This window comes from Rhinichthys klamathensis, unplaced genomic scaffold (assembly GCF_029890125.1).
Source record: "Rhinichthys klamathensis goyatoka isolate OS25496 unplaced genomic scaffold, OSU_Roscu_1.1 h1tg000184l_1, whole genome shotgun sequence".
NCBI classification, from domain to species: Eukaryota; Metazoa; Chordata; class Actinopteri; order Cypriniformes; family Leuciscidae; genus Rhinichthys; species Rhinichthys klamathensis.
In genome coordinates this window covers 1261677-1283398 of record NW_026606712.1, presented here as the reverse complement: position 1 = coordinate 1283398, position 21722 = coordinate 1261677, and the positions used below count along the sequence as shown (strand labels likewise).

The 21722-nt window shown below is 40.8% G+C and overlaps 1 protein-coding gene across 3 annotated transcripts in view; it reads left to right on the top strand.

The window, feature by feature from the left end:
• The window catches only part of smurf1 (SMAD specific E3 ubiquitin protein ligase 1), a 41746-nt gene that overhangs the window by 14684 nt on the left and 5340 nt on the right, over positions 1–21722 (top strand). For 2 of the 3 annotated variants that reach the window (XM_056261648.1, XM_056261647.1), the window contains exons 2-13: positions 11308–11346; positions 14738–14846; positions 15013–15146; positions 15292–15357; positions 15814–15889; positions 16324–16562; positions 17299–17383; positions 18457–18603; positions 18920–19121; positions 20699–20802; positions 21093–21207; positions 21396–21574. In XM_056261648.1, coding sequence (XP_056117623.1) covers positions 11308–11346; positions 14738–14846; positions 15013–15146; positions 15292–15357; positions 15814–15889; positions 16324–16562; positions 17299–17383; positions 18457–18603; positions 18920–19121; positions 20699–20802; positions 21093–21207; positions 21396–21574 — 1495 coding nt within the window. The remainder of the gene's footprint in view (positions 1–11307; positions 11347–14737; positions 14847–15012; positions 15147–15291; positions 15358–15813; positions 15890–16323; positions 16563–17298; positions 17384–18456; positions 18604–18919; positions 19122–20698; positions 20803–21092; positions 21208–21395; positions 21575–21722) is intronic. The other variant, XM_056261649.1, reaches the window with a different exon arrangement.

Below are 21722 nucleotides of genomic sequence, written 5' to 3'. Positions count from 1 at the left end.
TGTCGTCGCACCCTTACAAATTTTGGTCGCACTCTAGAGCCCTGAATAAGTTATACAAATAATAATGTCATGACACCAAAGTCTTGCTTTGGCTGTGGAGATGAGGTTTTAAAGAGGATGAATTTGGGGACACCAGTTCTCAGACTAGATTTTAGCATGACAGTATGGTGTGCGATTATTAACAAAAAATTTGGTTGATAACGATTAGACAATATTTTGCTGAGTGTTTTGTGCTGGTACCTTGACTGGATTAGGCCTGTCGTGGACAGCTGACTCAAATGTTTTTTTTTCTTAAGGGGTGATTTTTGCCATCTTAAATCGATTTCCAGGGCATTTTACCTAGTGCAAGTTTTAACCTTGTCAAATTGTGCATTGTCATTTTTACATTTAATCAAATTTAATTAGAATAATAAGACACTATAGGGTTTCATCAATCAAATGAACACAACGCTATAACACTTCTTTAAAACAAAATTTGCAATATAATTTCAGATAATTAACTACATATTACACTATACACCCTTTTAATGATGGGGTCTCTAAATTCATCCCCTTTAAAGCCCAGCCCCTAAAGAAAATAAGAAAGAAAACTAGATAAACCAGTCAAGCTCATTCATTCACAAACCTTTTCTGACCCATTCGTAGACCTTCTTAGCTCAAAGAAATAGACATTGCAGTATATATTTTATCACAGCTAGCTAGTAATGGTGGAAAGATTTGTAAGAAATGCAAACCTCTTTTATTTACTTCTATTTTATGTCCTGACAAAATAACCTTATCTCTACAAATATAGAGTTGTGCAGCCTGTTGCCCTGATAAAAATATGTGACATGGTAGGTCTCTGTGTCCATGTGTGTGAGACTGCATTGTGGTCAGCTGCAGACAGTGCTGTGTAATACAGTGCAGTAAGTCTGTGGGGCCTCCAGACAGGAGGATGAAGAGCTCATATGGTGATTTTAGCCTCCCTCAGCAGCCTGGCCGGCTCCCACGCGCCTTGTCTGGATTTAGGTTACTGAACAGCACCCAGGGGTCACACAGCCACCTCCCCCAGGTTACTGCCGGACACACATATTGCAGTAGGACACGTTCTTTCAGCTGTTGTTAACATGAAACACTAAATGCAGGGATTATTTTAGCCTGTCAGTCTTTAAGACTATACTTTTCAGTATAATGTTTCTCACGCTCAGACGCGGCGAATAAGTAGGCCAGTGCGATATTAGGCTTTTTTTTTTCTTTGGTAGGAGAAATCCTCTCAGCTCTTGTCTTTGTGCGGGGCAGATGCTTGAATGACAATTGACCAAGGGCTGACATAAATACCCTGTTTCTTTTCAACCTTGATTCCTGCCGGTCCTCTCTGTGTGAGTTGAGTGCACTGGAACCAATTAGCTTTCTCATTGCAGACCAGACCTGGTTTGAAGATTGTTTGAAAGCACAATCATCATCATTGCGTGTTGTATTTGAATACTTCTGATGGTGTCAGACAAGCTGTCAAGTGCGCAGACAGGCGGACATCTGTTGGCATTGTTGCCATAAGGTTGCAGTCTCTTTGGTGTTGGCTCAGTGCTGTGATTAATGCACCACACACAAGATTCAGGATGTCCTCCTCCTCCAGTCACTCCTGACTGAGTGCATTTCTCTCATTCCTCTGTATTGTGCTTTAAACCACTTATTCCCCCAAGGTATGACTCCGGTTTCCCTTCCTTTCTGTGCCCGGTGACTCAGTGATGGGGAAGTCTGTCCGCCTGTCCCCATCGTTGTGCTTTTCCCAGGGGAGCTTGGCGGATCCAATGTGGAAGTCAGAGTAGCTGACCTACTGTATTTTTGCCCAAGGAAATGCCTTGTCTCTTCATGCACATGAGGAGGTTTAGCATTCCAGTTTACCCTCTTGGCTGACAACTCGGTTGGATGGGGATATATTTTTAAAGGCCTCTGGCATTCTGATCGACCTAACAAAATGGCTTCCCACAGTTTAATCTTCAGCACAGAGCGAGGATTTGGCAGTGGAAAGTGGGAGAAAGAGAAACAAAGAACCAGGAAGGAGGGTGGAGGATATCTCCGGAAAAGCTCATGGATATTTTATTCGTGCTGGGGGCCCAACGTCTTGTGTTTCAGCCCTGCATATGGTAGGGCTTTGCATGAGTGTGTGCAACAGTCTTTCTCATATCCCTCCAGCCCTCACGCCACTGTAATTCAAACCTAAGCTGTGAATGGGAGTGTCACCTCTGATTCTGGTAGGAAATGAGTCGAGTAGGGCACATTCTTTAACCCCTGGCTGGTTCTTCATTTTAAAATTAGTCTGGTTCATAACTCAATTACAGTGATGGCTTGTGTATGCCAAGTTTGTATTGTCTGTACTAGGGCTGAGCGATTAATAGTAAAATCGTAATCGTAATGTGGCTTAGTGCGATATATTTATTTACATTCATCTGTGAAGTGCGGCATTGTGCATGTGCATATATACAGACATACACTCACCGGCCACTTTATTAGGTACCCCATGCTAGTAACGGGTTGGACCCCCTTTTGCCTTCAGAACTGCCTCAATTCTTCGTGGCATAGATTCAACAAGGTGCTGGAAGCATTCCTCAGGGAGTTTGGTCCATATTGACATGATGGCATCACACAGTTGCCGCAGATTTGTCGGCTGCACATCCATGATGCGAATCTCCCGTTCCACCACATCCCAAAGATGCTCTATTGGGTTGAGATCTGGTGACTGTGGAGGCCATTTTAGTACAGTGAACTCATTGTCATGTTCAAGAAACCAATTTGAAATGATTAGAGCTTTGTGACATGGTGGAAGTAGCCATCAGAGGATGGGTACATGGTGGCCATAAAGGGATGGACATGGTCAGAAACAATGCTCAGGTAGGCCGTGGCATTTAAACGATGCCCAATTGGCACTAAGGGGCCTAAAGTGTGCCAGGAAAACATCCCCCACACCATTACACCACCACCACCAGCCTGCACAGTGGTAACAAGGCATGATGGTTCCATGTTCTCATTCTGTTTACGCCAAATTCTGACTCTAACATCTGAATGTCTCAACAGAAATCGAGACTCATCAGACCAGGCAACATTTTTCCAGTCTTCAACTGTTCAATTTTGGTGAGCTCTTGCAAATTGTAGCCTCTTTTTCCTATTTGTAGTGGAGATGAGTGGTACCCGGTGGAGTCTTCTGCTGTTGTAGCCCATCCGCCTCAAGGTTGTGCGTGTTGTGGCTTCACAAATGCTTTGCTGCATACCTCGGTTGTAACGAGTGGTTATTTCAGTCACTGTTGCCCTTCTATCAGCTCGAACCAGTCTGGCCATTCTCCTCTGACCTCTGGCATCAACAAGGCATTTCCGCCCACAGAACTGCCGCTCACTGGATGTTTTTTCTTTTTCGGACCATTCTCTGTAAACCCTAGAGATGGTTGTGCGTGAAAATCCCAGTAGATTAGCAGTTTCTGAAATACTCAGACCAGCCCTTCTGGCACCAACAATCATGCCACGTTCAAAGTCACTCAAATCAACTTTCTTCCCCATACTGATGCTCGGTTTGAACTGCAGGAGATTGTCTTGACCATGTCTACATGCCTAAATGCACTGAGTTGCCGCCATGTGATTGGCTGCTTAGAAATTAAGTGTTAACGAGCAGTTGGACAGGTGTACCTAATAAAGTGGCCGGTGAGTGTATATAGGCCTAAGTGTTTTTGTCTAAAGCTTGGTTTGCTCTAAAGTCACGATGACAATTTTTATTGTCTTATATTGTTATGTAGGCCTAATATTGCAGGGTTTTTATTATAAATGATTTATCCGTCCACAATTTTTTTTAATTCATGTGCCCTTGTAATATTAAATTAAAATAACTCATCTACTCCTCTCCTCTACTCCTCTACTCTCTCTCCTCTACTCCTCTCCTCTCTCTCCTCTCTCTCCTCTACTCCTCTCCTCTCTCTCCTCTCTCTCCTCTTTCTCCTCTTTCTCCTCTACTCCTCTCCTTTCCTCCTCTCCTCTCCTCTCTTCTCCTCTTTCCTCCTCTCCTCTCCTCTCCTCTCCTCTCCTCTCCTCTCCTCTCCTCTCCTCTCCTCTCCTCTACTCCTCTCCTCTCTCTCCTCTTTCTCCTCTACTCCTCTCCTTTCCTCCTCTCCTCTCTTCTCCTCTCTTTCCTCCTCTCCTCTCCTCTCTCTCCTCTTTCTCCTCTACTCCTCTCCTTTCCTCCTCTCCTCTCCTCTCTTCTCCTCTCTTTCCTCCTCTCCTCTCCTCCTCTCCTCTCCTCTCTCTCCTCTTTCTCCTCTACTCCTCTACTTCTCTCCTTTCCTCCTCTACTCTCCTCTCTTCTCCTCTCTTTCCTCCTCTCCTCTCCTCTCCTCTCTTTCCTCCTCTCCTCTCCTCTCCTCTCCTCTCTTTCCTCCTCTCCTCTCCTCTCTTTCCTCCTCTCCTCTCCTCTCCTCTCCTCTCCTCTCCTCTCCTCTCCTCTCCTCTCTATCCTCTTTCTCTCCTCTTTCTCCTCTACTCCTCTCCTCTTTCTCCTCTACTCCTCTCCTCTACTCCTTTCCTCCTCTCCTCTCCTCTCTCTCCTCCTCTCCTCTCCTCTCCTCTCCTCTCCTCTCCTCTCCTCTCCTCTCCTCTCCTCTCCTCTCCTCTCCTCTCCTCTCCGTTTACTGGCGTGAGGGCAGGACAACCTGTCACTTACATAAGTGAGCGACATCCTGATGGATTTTGTGTGTGAAAAAAATAATGATTAGAATGAAAAAATTGCATATTTTTATCTCCTTACATCAAGTTCTAAAATAATATTGTGCTTCAGTAATCTGTTGTTTTATGTAAAGTCTAGATTTGAATTCTTTTTTGTTCAGAGACTGAGCTGAACCTTTTCCAAGCCTTTTTCAGAGAATGCTGAGAAAATTGTCATCAGACTCCAATGCGTCAATAGCGAGTGAGCTTCTGCACTGAAACCCACATTAAATAGAGAAGGAGATAACACTTCCTCTCTTCTCGCTGTGCACCTGCCTTACATTCTCCACCCCTGCTCACTGGATGCTTTACTCATATTGAAGAAATACAGAGATAATTAACCATTGGTTCATATTCTGGTGAGTTGCACCATTGCATGTCAGCTTTACGGTGCCCCCCTCCCCACCCCCAAGCTTTAACCTCATATGTCAGCAAACTACTTGCCTTGCAAACAGCTGCAGAACCCGCCAGAGACTCATTCCCATCTACTGAGTAATGTTCCTTTGGTTGCACACGTGTTCTTTTTCTAATTAACTATGTGAACTGTCTAATGGCTTGTGAACTAGCTCCGCCATTACGTCAGGTAAAGCAGTGCTTTTATATTAAAGTCAGGAAATAAGTGGGTGGGAAACCAAGAATAGAGCCTCTTCTGTCTCCCATGCACCCACCCTCATCAGTCACTACACCAGCTGTCCTACGAGGTATTGAGGATACTCTGGACTGACTAGCAGAGATGATGAACTGTCTGGTTTTGAGTTGGGGTTTTAAATTGGCAACTCAGTACCAGATTTGTTTGTCATGCACAATTGAATTTCAATGGCTTCATGCTCTTTATAGTCAATAATTCACTTTAGAAACTTGCAGTCAGCTCCTCTGACCGTGTCCTTATTACAAGCAAACTGTATTTAATGTAGTCTGGCTCATTTTTTTTCTTTTTCCTTGTGTAGTTTGTTTTTGAGGATACATTTCACACAGCCTGCCCTCTGCCTAATTTGGCTACCAGGCGTCCATCAGCGCATCCCTAATATATCCACTGATCGACGCCTGCTTTCAAATGCTCCCATGTGTAATCTGTGTAAGTTGTTTACAAGCGTGGAGGAGGATCGTTCAAATTTCATTGCATGTTGAATGACATATTTATGTCTTTTTGTCAGTTTATTGTTTAAAATGGTCCTTTCGTGTGTGTATCCTGGATGTTTAAAACAATGGGGCGGTACTTCTGCCTACGTCCAGCGTGACCTTTCCAACGTGATATACGTAATGCCTGGCGTGTCGCAGACCAGCACAAGACGAACAATTGTGGTTAAAAAGTATATACATTTCTATTTTATTTTTTAAATTGAAAATGACCGATCGTTTCGCTAGATAAGACCCTATTCCTCAGCTTGGTTCGTGCAGAGCCTTTTGAAGCACTTCAAAGCCCTTTGAAACTGCATTGATTTGGACTTCAACAATTTGGTTACCGTTGAAGTCCATTGTATGGAGAAAAATCCTGAAATGTTTTCCTCAAAAAACTTAATTTCTTTTCCACTGAAGAAAGAAAGACATGAACATCTTGGATGGCATTGAGGTCAGTAAATTATCAGGAAATTTTCATTTTGAGTTGAACAAATCCTTTAAGAATCCGTTCAACGGCACCCAAAATGCTAGAGGGAAATCACATCTGGTATCGTCACATTTTTTTAATTTCTGTACTGACTTGGTACCGAAGTCGATACTTTTGACAACACTAATTGACCTATAGGACTTTACAAACACTCTTTTCGAGCTGCTAATCCACTGTAATGAAATGGTTAAGACGATGGATGATCTCCCATCTCTGATAACACCATACCAGACTGTTTGGCCTCCTATCAAAGTGCTTAATGAAAGTGCATGGGCAGTTCTGTTTGAACAGCCCCGGGCAGTTCTCCACGCTCAGCACTGGGCAAATAACACCCTCTGAACTCACCGCTTTTACGTGTGCGGCGGGGTTGTTTGTCAGTTTGTGCAGCTGGGCTGCAGTAATTCTGAAGTGTTGTGCATGTTTGTGCTGCCAGTCACTCGTCCTATGATTAGGCAGCAGTTAGAGCAACAGGAAAAACCCTCTTAAAGGACCCACTCCAGTGTGTACCGTGCATGAGCTTCATTTTACGGGAGCTCTGCCAGTGTTAGTAATTGTCATGTGATCGGTCATACAGTGTCATTTTTAGGTTTTTGGCACAGTGGATTGTTTTATTTTCAGGATTTTAAAATCATTGCTGCCCTGGCTGAGAATTTAGATCTATCACAGGAATATCTATTAGGGATGCACCGATGTATCGGCCTATAATTGGTATCGGCCGATAAAAGCAATTCTTTTCAATATTGGCCGATGATCAGGGCTGATTTTATCCTGTCAGTCAAAAGGGGCGGAAAAACTTGTCAGACTGCATCTCATAAGCCCCTTTCACACAGCGCGTTGATCCCGGGAAATTGCCAGAACCGAACGCCTTATGTGTGAACGCAAACACGACCCGGGATTGATGCCGCGTTGGGGACCTAGTAACATTGCCTAGTGTTCAGTCCCGGAACGTGCGCTGTGTGAACAAAAGCCGTAATCAATGCTGTGTCGTAATGATGACGCTGTAGCCGGCTAGCTACAGCTCGTTCGCTAGCTAGTGAAACGGTACGAAATGTGCTAGTTTATGATCGAATCAGAGAAAAAAATGCACAAGCGTGGAAATCACAGCTCATAAGCAAACTTAAGACGCCGCTGAGACATTACACGTCACATCAATGTCACGTGTCTTTACGGGTTTTGTGTAAACGCACTCTCTGATTCCGGAAAATCACTGGCAGTGTGAATGAACCAAAATCAAACAAACCCGGGTCACTTTATCCATGTATTTTCTGAAATCTCTGTGTAAAAGGGGCTATACTGTTTGTGAAGAAAATGTCTCGTGTTGAATTTAGGGCTGTTGAAGTTAACTTGACAATAATGCATTAACAGTTAAAAAAAATTAGCAATGTTAAAGCTGGTTCTACTTGACCCTTTGAATCACCTGTAGGTCAAACCAGGGTTGCCAGATCTGCGTTGTTTTCCAACACCTAAAATTATTCGTAGCGCTCCTCCCATCCAATAATAGCAGGAGCTTTGTTACTTCTGATAAGAAACAAAGTCTCAGCTTTCAAATTTTGTTCATTTTATTATGAAATTCAAACAATTCAAATGGCGGTTTGATGCTTGTAAATGTGACATGACAGATTGCTGTAGCATCATGGATTTTCTTCTACTTTAATATAAGTTATAACATTAAAAAATGTAATTAGCATCTAAAGGTATGTTGAAAGATACAGTATAACTTACCGAAATGTATCATGTCTCATGTAATCACTCAATCAGTGATTCAACCGCAGAAAAAACGTCCAAAGACATTTACCACAGGAGTTATCCCAATGTTTAAGGTTTAGTGAGCTATAATAACTAAATAATATAAATATAAATTTGTCATGAAGACAAGCGTTTATAAAGATTACCTTATGTGCAACTGAGTTGTACAAACATCAGTTTTTATTTGAGTGTAATTATTGAATTTGAAAATAAATAGCTGTTAAATATAATCGTTTGTTCATTTAAACCTCTAATATTATAGTAATGTTATGTACCAATTGAGAGGGTTCCCTGTATAGTTTACAGCATCAGTTGGGAGTTTTTTCTTTCTTTAAGGAAATTAAACTATCGGTATCGGCATATACCATTCTGAATTCAGCTATCGGTATCAGCGGAGAAATTTACTTATCAATTTATTTATCAGTGCATCTCTTTTTTAAATGTTCTCACTCGTTATTTTCTCAAATCAGTGACTGATTAATAGTTGCCACCTAAAACTATGTATTTTCAAAGTTGACTAACCAGTGTGATGCGTGAACTCATCTACTACACTCATCTTCTAAAATAGAAAAGACAAAATTTGGGGAAAATAAAATGGGATTTGGGAAAAAATAAACCAAATTTCACAGGGCCCTATAAAGGCTGCTGAAATGTTAATAGGCTGAATACATTTTTTTTTTTAAATTCAAAAACAATATTACATTTTTACTTTATTTTGACCAAATAAATGCAGCCTTGGCTAGTGACTTTTACAAACATTACAAACATTTGCTGACTCCTGAACGGTAAGTAAATAGGCTAAATAGAGACCTATTGATTTGGACTTTCTTTTTTTGAAAGCACTAAAAAAATTGGCTAAAAGCCATTGGTTACATTTATCATTTGCACTCAATAATTAATGGAAAAAATATCCATCTGTTGGGCCGAGCCTATAAAATCCTGTCATGTGAAGTAATTGCTTTAAATGGAGGGGATGTTACAGCCCTGCCTGCCTGTGATAAAAGTTGTGTCTGACAGCAAAGTTTCTGCCTCCGTTCCTCCTTTGTTTCCATGGCTACAGATGTGGAAAGCTCCTAAAGGAAAGCTAGGGTGGTGAAGCTTTGAAATATCTGCTGCATGTATATTTGATTACTCTGTGACTGCTGTAGCTGAAGCTCTGCCACTCCTAAGGGATCTGCCTCAGCTCCGTCATACCTGCGGACTTTGATCTGAGCCTCTAATGCTGCGCGGCACCTCCACTTGGGTTATTGGTTGCCACAGTAACCGTTATTGGGAGGTGATGGACAGCCTGCAGGCTGAAGACGTGATGGACTATGGAACCACCCTCCCCCACTCTCTCCATCTCTCCCTGTGAATGCCGAGATGAATTTCACAGCTAATGAGGCAGTGCCCTCCCCAAGTCATGGAGCTGTGTGTGGGTGCTAACAGAGGTATGCCGTTTGGCTCTTCTGTCCACAGCGATGAATTTCCAGCTTTCTGACCTTTGAAGATCCTGTCCTCTTGGCTCATTATTAGAGCATAAACTATACCAAGCATTAGGGCAGCAGGAAACCTCAGCGTAGACCAATTAGTGGCTGAGCTTGCATGACTCCTGTTCTGTAGGAACTGGCTGCATTTCCTCCTTTTCAGCTTGTTTCTTCATCACTGTATTGTCAGTTGGATTTCAATAAATAAACTTCTGCAATGACACCGAGAATACATTTAAAAAAAAAGGAAGCAAGTATTTTTTGCTGTCTTTACTTTGCTTCTTTTTTCTGGGATCCCGATTTTAACAGAAACCCTGGCAAGCTTTTCTTTGATGTGCGAACTGGGATTGAGGAAAGATACTTCTGTTGTCATCAGCAGGATCCAGCCATAAATTTTTTGTGCTTCACATGCAGTGTTTTTTCATTGTGCCTTTATAGTACTTAAAGCGATAGTAAGCCCAAAAAGTACTCATCATTCACATTTCAAAACTGAATGACTTTCATTCTTCTGCAGAACTCAAAAGGAGATATTTCAGCTGTTTTGTCCATATAATGAGTCAATGGGGTCAAAAACAACATTGAACCCCATTGACTTTTGTGGTGTGTGGACATGGGCATTTTCCAAAATATCTCTATTTTTGTTCTGCAGAAAATGACAATTCTCATTTTTGACTGAACTGTCCTTTTTAACTGTTCGCCTATGTAATTACACCAACATTATTGAGCAATGCAATATAAGCGATTGCACTTAAAAGGTTTTTCAGCACTGTAGCACAGCTGTCAGATAAATGTTTTTAGGTAATCGTGTAAAGCGATGAAAGGGACAGTTTGCAACCATTCTAATGTTTTATCGTTCATAAATTGGACAAAGTTGTTTGCAATGTCATGTTGAGCAGCATTCATTTGTACTGTTCCTGTTCTGACAGCACGCGCGAATTAGTCATAGGAGGAAAAAAACTCTTTAGAGGTAGAACACAGCCTTACTCTGTTTGTCCAGCAACCACTCAAACCACACTATTCAGAATTAACCATTGTCAAGCTATGATTCCTCACCGTTTCCTGTTGTGCTGTGACTGCAGTGCAGTATCAGCTTTTACACTCTGCCACTACCACTTTGCACTGATATGCTCATTTTTCTTGTCTAAAATGATGCAGGTCATTGGTTTCCTATTACTTTGTCCTTCGTGTACACACAGTGCATTTTTGATAAGATGAATATTGCTGACCACACCTGCTCCCTCTCACACCACGGCGTGTCAAACATGAGCTGACACCAAACTTCTTCACAAATGCTGCTTCTCTCAAGTGTGCCAAATCCCATTGAAAAGCATAAAATAACATTTCAGCCTTAAACAGAATGGCCTTTGATATTTTCACATTAGGTTAAGGCTAGCAAAGAAAAAAAATCTTTCAGGCAGACGCTTAAGCTTTACATATCCAGGGAAAAGCTGTGGATTTGGGGTGCTGACTAAGGTGCTCAACTTCGTTGAGAGGGGAAGTCTGTCTGATTTATTCTGTGCAGGTTGTGTTGGGACGGCCCCAGCAATCCCTCTTGGGGTACTTGAGGAAAGGGATCCTGATAATGTCAGTTAGTTAGTGGAATGAGGCCCAGCTTTCTCTCTAAAGCTGTCTCCTCAGATAAAGGCTGTTTTCAGAGCAGATTTACTCGCATCAGATTTTAAAATATTTATTTTCCAAATTCATACATAACAGAGCAAGTGGTGCATCTGTTGATATATCTAACTAATTTGATGTTTTTTCTTCTTTCAGTATTATGTGCCAAGAATCTGGCAAAGAAAGACTTCTTCCGTAAGTATAACTAATTTTACCTCCTTATTCATTATTTTCATCCTTTGTGTACCTTAAAAATGTGTTCACACCAAAATTAAAATGTTTCCTTTTGCTGCCCCTCATTCACTGCAGACCTGCATGGCTATGGCTACACAAAAGGAAAGATTTTGAATAATATGCTGGGTGCTCTTTTCCATGTTATTACAATAAATTGGGCTTTCAATCTTTAAAAATGGACAGAAATGCTTCTCCGAAGAAGTCTATGAGAATTGAGCACTGCATTCATAGTTTTCGGAAGGCAATCTGGTAACTTTGTGAGAGAGAGAGATACTGCTGTGAATTGGATCAACCATTTAATTGAAAATATAGCCTGGGAAAACCCAGACAACTTCCGGCAAATTTAGATTTGCTCTGAAAGTTAGTCTGGCAAAGAGCTCATTCAAGCCCATTTCCAATCCGTCAAAATCGAGGCACCAATCAGAAACGGTGGGTCAGGCTTTACACGATGACGACAGCGCTGGGATTTTGAAGCAGATTTTAGCCTACATTACAAAGATGGATGCCGCCGTCGAACATCACTCGTTCGAATCAGCTATCGCGTCTGTTTTAAGCGATTTGAACGTTTCCTTTTTGTTAAAAACCGAGCAAAGAACAACACTCGGAGATGTTTCTGCCGCTCTGCATACGTCATCTCCTTCATCGCTCTGATTGGTTTTAGGTCTATCCGCGACGTCCGTTGGTGACGCCCCTCTGGAAATGATTTGTCTCTGACGCTTTGCCAGACCACAACTCAGTTACAACTGAGAATGGTCTGGTTTTAACCAGGCTATTGAAAATATCCATCTCGAAGAACAATTCAGTTCGCAAATAGGACATCACTACTTCTCTCTTTAACTTTCATAAATGTGCCAAGGAGAGTTTGAGTGGATCATCAGTGAATAATAACTTAAGTTTTGGTCTGTTTCTCAAACAAAGTTATTGCATTATTTCAGAAGACTTGAAATGTTGAGCATGCATTGTAACCACTTCAGTAATGCATTCAGTTGCTTTTAAAGTTTTATTTTGACAGCTCCTGCCCTTATTCACTTTCTGTTTCACTTTCAATGTAAATTCACATTTATATTGAAAAGAGTAGCCAGGTTATTTTTCAAATTGACCTTTTTTGTTTCACATAAAGTTAAAGGAGTTTGGAATGTCATGTATGTGACTAAATTTTGGGTGAACTTTTACTCTACTTCAAATCCTTCGCATTCGCAGAAATGGCTGTATAGGAACTGTTTGTGATTCTGTAGCTCTGGAACATTAGAGCTTCTCTCCTCTGAGTTGTTCAGAGCCGCCCACTGGCTGCTTTTATCACTGGGGGAATTCACATCCTCATTCAGTGGATCCTCATCAGATTCCACCCACTACAGCATGAGCACACTTCACTGTTCTGGAGCCTGGGCTCTCGATCCCAGCTGTTCTGACTGAGAGGCTTGTTTGCCCCACTGGCCTCGTCAGTGTGTGTCCCACATATTATTCAAATGTCTGGTGTGCGTCATTCATATATCCTCTTTCTGTGCCATGGCCATTATGCTTCTCGTGTAACAAAAGGCCACATGACAATGTATGACGAAGATAGGCAAAACAAGTCCAATTGTCCCTGGTAATTATACAGTGAATTATTAGTATTTATGTTTTACAACAGATGCAGCATGCATTTTTCAGTAGTCTTTTTCTCCCCACTCAAATAATTTCAGTTAAAAGACTGAAAGACTAAAAGACTTCATGTTATCACGTCACCAAATGAACGGTTCACAGAGCATGTGACTTTCAATAACCCTAAGCAAAACGCATTACCAAGTCTATAACTAAGCAACACAATACAGGACTAAAATTATCATAAATGTGACATGAAAATAAACATTCACAACAGTAAATAAAATATAATTGCAGTTGGCGACAAACTGGAAAATGACTGTTGATATGTGTTTTTAGCAGATTTCATCTAATCCATGATGTCATATTTGCTAAAAAAAAACTTACTCTTTTGAGCTGGTTGTTTTAATAAATCAGTCAAGCACCTTCACGAATCAGTCTCATACTAAGTTTTCAGTTTGAGTAATCTAACATCTGACTAAGAAAAATCCAAATATGTAATCATGTAACCAAAATACTGTTGGTTATTGTTTAGCATGTACACTAACATGTACTGCTCACCTATGCCAACCAATTGTAAGTTGGGATCTGTTTTAATGACGAACTTTGCTTGGGTGTGGCCAGTGACATGTTGGAACCATAAAGCAAAATTTAACTGTAATTTTTCAGTCAGGCCAAAATACTCTCAAGGGTGGAATACACTACATGACTTTTGCCCAAATTGCCAAAAGTCAACTGCTAGCTCCCAGGAGTCGTTTTGCAGATATTGGCCAGTCGGAGTTGACCGATTTTTACAGAAAGTTGTGTAGTGTATGATGGGCACATTTACTCTACACTTTTATACTTTTTTTTTGCTGCTGACTATGAATACACCCAGTCAAACATATTTGATGTTTTAAGCTGATTTTAGAACACATTGATTTCATTTGCCACACATCTCCTAACAACGAGGCGCGTGCTTCTTGCGTGAGTTGTTCATTGAAAATGATGGTGGTACTTGATGCTCAGTTGTCTAGTGTCTGATGCCTAGTTTCTTTTTCTGAAAACATTTAGGCTATAGTCAGAAAATGTATAATGCCTAGTGTTTTCACACTAAAAATCAAGTAGTATATTCCAGTCTTTACAGAACAGTGACATTTATGTGGCATGGATACAGTAAGCATCAAGGAGGAACACAATTTTATACTAAACAATGCATGTGAAATGGATTTCAGAGAATTTAGCAATGTATATGGCAGCTCCATGGTCATTCTTACGGGCAGTTGCGGCCTAATGGTTAGAGAGTCGGACTTGAAACCCGAAGGTCGCGGGTTGGAGTCTCAGTACTGGCAGTAAATGTAGGTGGAGAGTGAATGAACAACGCTCTCTACCACCCTCATTACCTGCAACTGAGGTGCCCTTGTACCCATAATCGCTCCCCGGGCGCCCCAGCAAAAATGACTGCTCACTGCATCCGGGTGTGTGTTCACTGTGTGTGTGTTCAATACTCATTGGTATGTGTGTGTGCACTTGGATGGGTGAAAAGCAGAGCATAAATTCCGAGTATGCGAAACCATACTTGGTGACGCGTCACATCACCTTTTTGGTCTAGGGCTCTGGAGAAATTTTTTTTTTCCAAATATTTGCAGTCTATCTAAATTCTTGGAGCTGTCATTGTGGAAGATGCTTAGCTGTCCAGATTGTACATATTCTTTCAGAGGACAGTGTGTGACGACCGAGTTTGTCCTCTGTTGTTTATTTGTATTCCTGCCACACTGTCGTTCTGCTGCAGGGTTGCCTGATCCTTTCGCCAAAGTGGTGGTGGATGGCTCGGGTCAATGCCACTCTACAGACACGGTCAAAAGCACATTGGACCCCAAGTGGAATCAGCATTACGACTTGTGAGCAAATTTCCTTACTAACGGCAATTTTTATTTATTTATGTTCTTAGTGGTATTCATGATGTTGTGCAGTTTCAGTCATTTAGTTAATCTTTAAAATAATGTTAGCTAGTTATTTGAAACAGAAGTTCACTGGAGGAACTTGCTAAATGGAGTTTTTCTGCAGGTATATTGGGAAGACAGACTCAATCACCATTAGTGTATGGAACCATAAGAAGATCCATAAGAAGCAGGGGGCGGGTTTCTTAGGCTGTGTGCGGCTCCTGTCCAACGCCATCAGCAGACTAAAAGACACAGGCTGTGAGTGTGACACTTTTTATACCCAGCCGTAATCTCTTCGTTGTGCCTTATCACAGTTGTTAATCGTTTCTCTGCAGTCTATAAAAGTTTGATAACCTCGTACATCAAAATTTTGATTACACCATATTATCCGTCTCACCATCAGACCAGCGTTTAGACTTGTGCAAGTTGAACCCATCTGACAGTGATGCCGTCCGTGGACAAATCGTTGGTATGTATTGAATTGTATGTATTGGTAGAACTTGTACAGAACTTTTCAGGTACAATGGTCCCAAAATGTTTTTAGCAACTTCAGCAACACTTTTAAATGGATGTATTTGCATTGGATAACAAAATATCAAACCAAGTGTTCATTTTGAATAAAGATAACACAAGTAGTCAAAACATTTAAGATGACATTTACCTCATAAAAGTGTAATTCTGAAAAAAGTACTAGCATTATTAGTTTGCAGATGCCACTTATTTTGATATTTTGTGTTTAATGCAATGAAGTTCATACTTTTTTTATATATATAGTTTAAATTTCCAAATACTTTGTGACCACTGTGTAAAATTGAATATAAATTCTCAAACGAAGAACAATTGTTCATCACTAAATCAGTATTTTCTGCTAAACGAAGAGCCTCAATGTGAAGACTTTTCTTAACCGTTTTCTTCACTTTTGTAGTGAGCCTGCAAACCAGAGACCGAATTGGCAGTGGAGGGCCTGTGGTCGACTGTAGAGGACTAGTAGAGAATGAAGGGTGAGTCGTCTTCTGTCCTGAAGATGCACATTTATTTAGTACTGGAACTGACTGGCTACCTGCCCAGATAGAAAGCACTTTATTTGAGCTTCCTAAAGACCTGTTAGTTTCACAGTTCATCACGGTTTAATCATCAATACTTAGTCTGTACATTTGGCCCAGTCTGGAAAAATAACATAGGGCTGAACTTTCTTTTGTGTAAGATGATTATGATATTACCTATCCACACCTATGTGGCCTGTGTTAAATCAGCTGAAAAGTCATTTCGGAAATGTTATTACATGTCATGATAGATTATGAAATGACTTATTTGTGTAGGATAGGTCTTGAGACAGTTGTTAAAATATTAGGGGCAGTTTTATGTTGTCCTTAATGTTTGTGCGTCTGTGTGCTGATGTAGCTGTGTTTTCACATCTGATCTATATATGTTTTAGGCCGGTTTTTGAGGATTCGGGGCCCGGACGGCCTCTCAGCTGCTTCATGGAGGAGCCCATGCCATACACAGATCCCACAGGGGCCGCTGGCGGAGGAAACTGCCGTGCACTTGAGTCACCCAATCAGGAGCAACGACTCCAAGCACAACGGATCAGAAACCAAGATTCCCGAGGGCACGCACACACACCTCAAAACAGACCACACGGACACCAGTCCCCCGACCTCCCTGAGGGCTACGGTAAGTGTGTGCATATTAGCAATGAGTCAGCATGATCGAGTTAATGAAGTTTACCTATATATATATATATATATTTTTTTTTTTAATCAAATTGTTTCAGCTCTTTATTTTTAGTGCTGGTGCTTATCGATACACTTCAAATCGCCTGGTGTGAGCAATTTTCCTGTCATTATGTTTAATCTGCAAGTCACTGTTTTTTTTTTAAGTGATGATTTTGCAATAAAAGATTTATATATAAATATTTCACAAAAATATGCAGTTTTGCTCTTCTCAGTGTGTATACATGATCTCTTACCCTCAGAACTGCTGAAGTCCACTGAGACTAATACAGCTTAGTGCTCTCTGGGTAGAGGCTACTGAAGTGCAGTGAACCGGAGAGACTGAGCTCTGAAAGAAGTCTATTCTATGTGGCACTGCTGCTTTAGCTGAGCCGTGTGGCTATTGCGGCCGGCAATATACAGGTGTATTGGCTGTGGTAAAGCCTCTCATTGGAGTGTAACCGTGCCTGACCCTGCTGGTGTTGTGGTCGAGTCCTCTGCCATGACCAGTGGACGGCGCCAGTGTAATTAAATCTCAGACTAGACATGCCACACTAGCTGTGTGCAGTCTGAGAACTGGATGCTCAGCGTCCCATTGCAATAGCCCTGGCGCTCATTCAGGTTACGTGTAAACGTCTTTCTGAGTTCGCTGTTGCTCATTCACTCTTGACATGTGTCTCTTCTCTTTTCTAATTCAGAGCAAAGGACCACTGTGCAGGGCCAGGTCTATTTTCTGCACACACAGACTGGCGTGAGCACCTGGCATGATCCCAGAATACCCCGGTAGGTTTAATCACCACCCGCCTTTGCTGAAATAACGATTGCCCCTGTTTGATTTCTCCTCACTGCTATTGTGATATTAATCTAATCATAGCTCTTTAATGTCCACAATCAGCTAACTTAATAATCAGCAATCTCACTTAATAGCTGCTTCTGTTGACATTGCGAAGCTTAATAATTTCTCTCGTCATCATGATAATGATTTCAGGAGCATCAGGAAAGAGACTTGAGAAGCAGCCTGTTAGTTATGGGATCAACACAGGGTGGGAAATCAACACAAGCCACTAGTCCACCACAGGTGCTTATTGCACAGTGGCAGGCTATTTGACCTTATCCTTCACTGTAGCGTGTGACCTCAAATGGGCCTTTTTTTAGATTGGCCCAACAACATACTTGTATATTCAACATGCACGTGTAATGTTTTGAAAAGGTTCTTACTGTATTTCAAGTTATACAGGGATTCTCAGCTTTAATGTCTGTCCAAACATGAAAAAGGCTTCAATCAGTTGTAGAGGGTGCATGGAAAAACTCAAAACATCTAATTCTTGATCACTGATGAAATTTTGTTGGATTTTTAGTTTGGATTTTTAGTTGCGCCAACATCTCTGTAAATAAGACGAGTCTATCTGATTGGTGGGCATCTTTGTCATGTAATGCCATTGAAAATGCAGCTTTTTTCTATTTGGGTAATAAGTTCTAGCTCTACTTGAATGGACACTAGTTATATTCAGCAAGGATGCATTTAACTGATCAAAAGTCACAGTTTAGACCATTATAGTGTTACAAAAGATTTCTATTTAAAATAAATGCTGTGTTTTTAAACTTTCTATTCATCAAAAAAAAAAAAAAAGAATAATTAAACAATTATTAAAAAATTTTTTTTTGAATAAATTACATTTCAAAATATATTTAAATAGAGAACATTTATTTTAAATTGTAATGTTATTTCAACACTGTGGCTGGTGGACAAAAATAAGTTAATTTCCCACCTTGGAAGAGGGTAAAGAGGCAGAGTTTTAGGTCGCCATTATATATGTGTTGAGCAGCAGGTGTGATGGGTGCGCTTGCTCCTTCAGGGATTTGAACAGCGTGAGTTGTGAGGAGCTGGGCCCTCTGCCGCCCGGCTGGGAGATCAGGAGCACTGTGTCAGGACGAATTTATTTTGTCGACCACAATAATAGAACCACGCAATTCACCGACCCCAGGTTACACCACATCATGAGGTAAAACATCTTTCACATCGGCTCTGCTCATAACATCTGATTACTCATCCCAGCTCTTAAATTATCCTGTTAATTATTCACCACAATGAATAAATCATCCTTGTGTAATTAAACTTGCTAGTAATGATTGTTGCTTGCTCGTATAAGGGTTTATTAAATTAATTCTCAACATTAATTCTTCTTAATCGTCCCTAGTGGGAGTGTAACCCAAATGATGCATGAAAATGACATGGTCCAGTGGTTTGATATACTGCTATGAGAGTGCGGAGGTATAGGTTCACGTGACATTTGTGTGTGTTTTCCACGTGATGAGCAGCCAGCACTCTCAGGTGAAGGAGTCGAGCCAAGCTCTGCCCGTACAGATGGAGGTTGGTATTGAGGAGGGTGACGGGGAGTTACCGGTGCGCTACGAGAGAGATCTGGTCCAGAAACTTAAAGTACTCCGTCATGAGCTCTCCCTGCAGCAGCCTCAGGCCGGCCACTGCCGCATAGAAGTGTCCCGTGAGGAGATCTTTGAGGTACTCAAGTCACAAAGCTGAATAGTGGCAGTCGTGTAAACATGCGCAATTTGGTTCTAACAGCACTGTGGAACTGTTTTTGTCATTGGAAGTGACTGTGATATATGCATCACGATTAGGTTTGTTTAGTTACTCCGCAATTTTTGGTCATAGCAACATGAGACAGATGATTTTAGGAGAGTATATTTTTAATTTATTTACTTTAATAATACACATTGCTGGTTTTACTGTATAAGATTCATCGCTGCACGTTACTCCAAAGAAAAAAAACGTGTTTGTAATTTCATCCCAGTGTACACTAACATTCAATAGTTTGGGGTCTGTAAGGTGTTTTTGAAAGAAGTCTGTTATGATCACCAAGACTGCATTTATTTGCTCAAAAATATAGTTAGAACAGTCATAATTTGAAAAATTAATACAATAAAAACTAACATTATTACATGTATATATAACATTTTAAATGTCTGTATTGTCATTTTTGATACATTTTCCTTGCTGAATAAAAGACCCCATACTTCTGAACGGTTATATTATTACTTGCTTTTAAAATTTGCATCTGATTTAGTTTTTGTGACTTAGCCAAAAAAATAGTCAAATAGCAATGTAAACATAATTTTAGGCTAGTTTAAAATTTGTTTCATTTATTATTGTTTAAAGGGATAGTTCACTCTAAAATGAAAATGAAGTCATAATTTACTCATCCTGCTGTTCTAATGCTGTATGGCCTTCTTTCTTTTATGGAACACAAAAGGAGAAATTTTAACAAAAAATGTCCTCCTCATACTAATGGCAGTGATTAGACACCAGCATCAAACTTTTTAAAAAAGACGTAAAGGTATGACAGAATGATCCCATGCAACACGTGCTGTATATTCCAAGTGTTCTGGGGGAATACAATAGGGTTTGGTGAAAAACAAAACAAAATTTCATTTATTTAATGAAAATCCTGACCTTGGCCATTGGTCTTCTATGCTCGACTGCACGTTCGTGAGACTCTATTAGCTCTGCAGTTTACTCCGACTCGCTCAGAAAAACACACAAGTTGTGAGAAATCAAGAGCAACAAAAACACACGACATGAAATACAATGACTAGAAATCCCCAAAAAGTATCCTTGAGCACGCACTTCATTGAGTTAAATATCTCCAGACCGGAGCTCCGTTTGTCTGATGACAGTCAGAATGGCGGTTGACAGATGTGATAACTTCTTGTTACGACGAACACAACGGATATGTTCACCTCATAGAAGAAGGTACATGAGTTGTATTTCATGTCACGTTTTTGTTGAAAAACAAAACAAAAACAAAACATAAATTGGCCTAATTTGATACTAAAAGTAAGACTGAATTTTCCTTGACCAACTGTGTCATACTAGATATTGAGATACTGTCTTAATATAATGGCTATGTTTATGCAACTGGCCCTAGGGTGAATAAAAGACTTAATTTTAGGATGAACTATCCCTTTAATTATGTATAATTTATGTCAATTAATGTTTCACTCATAATTGCATCTTATTATGGAAATAAAATGTGTTGTTTTGTCACTGCTCTAAGTGCTGCTCTATCTGTGCAATAGGAGTCTTATAGACAGATCATGAAGATGAGACCCAAAGACCTGAAGAAGCGGCTGATGGTGAAGTTTAGAGGAGAGGAGGGGCTGGATTACGGTGGTGTTGCTAGGTAGCATATGAATCTGTTCCATATGAAAGGTTCTCATTAATTAATTTCCCCTGTGCCTCATTATTCCCCCATCTCTTTTCATACACCAGACTTGACTTTATAATTTCAACAGTTTAGCTGAATCTCAGCCAGGCTTATCAGCATGCAGGGTATCATGTTCACGATATTACAGGTGTTCCCCTGTTGAGCACAGAGCTTAGATTGAACTACTGCCAGCAAGACTCAAATATGAGCATCTTCTAAAAAAAAGTCCATCTGACTTCTCTGTCTGAATTCCTGTCTTATTCCAGGGAATGGTTATATCTTCTCTGCCATGAGATGCTGAATCCATACTACGGCCTGTTTCAGTACTCAACTGATAACATCTACACACTACAGATAAACCCAGATTCATCCATCAACCCTGTAAGTCATTCAGTGACCTATGCTTGGGATTTCTCTCTTAAAAACGACCCAGTAAATCAGTATGCTATGAAGAAGTTTAGCAAAGGCAGCGCTGCTTGGACCTTGTGGTCATCATCTGTGCTTTAAAAGATTGACTCTGTTGCAGGGTCTCATTAACTTGCCTGTCACGCCCTCTGCTGTTTTTTCAGGACCACTTGTCTTACTTCCACTTTGTTGGGCGGATTATGGGTCTGGCTGTTTTCCACGGGCACTACATTAATGGAGGCTTCACCTTGCCCTTCTACAAGCAGCTCCTGGGGAAGCCCATTCAGCTTTGTGACCTTGAGACTGTGGACCCAGAGCTGCACAAGAGCCTCGTCTGGATCCTGTGAGTGAATTTCATAAGAAATCAAGTCTTTAAGACTAAAGAGAGAGTGCAGACTTTTCTACACCACTGTTGTTCCTGTCACACTTGAAATACTCTTAAAGTGCACAACCCAGAATGTGACAAATAAAATTCAAGATTATAATTATTA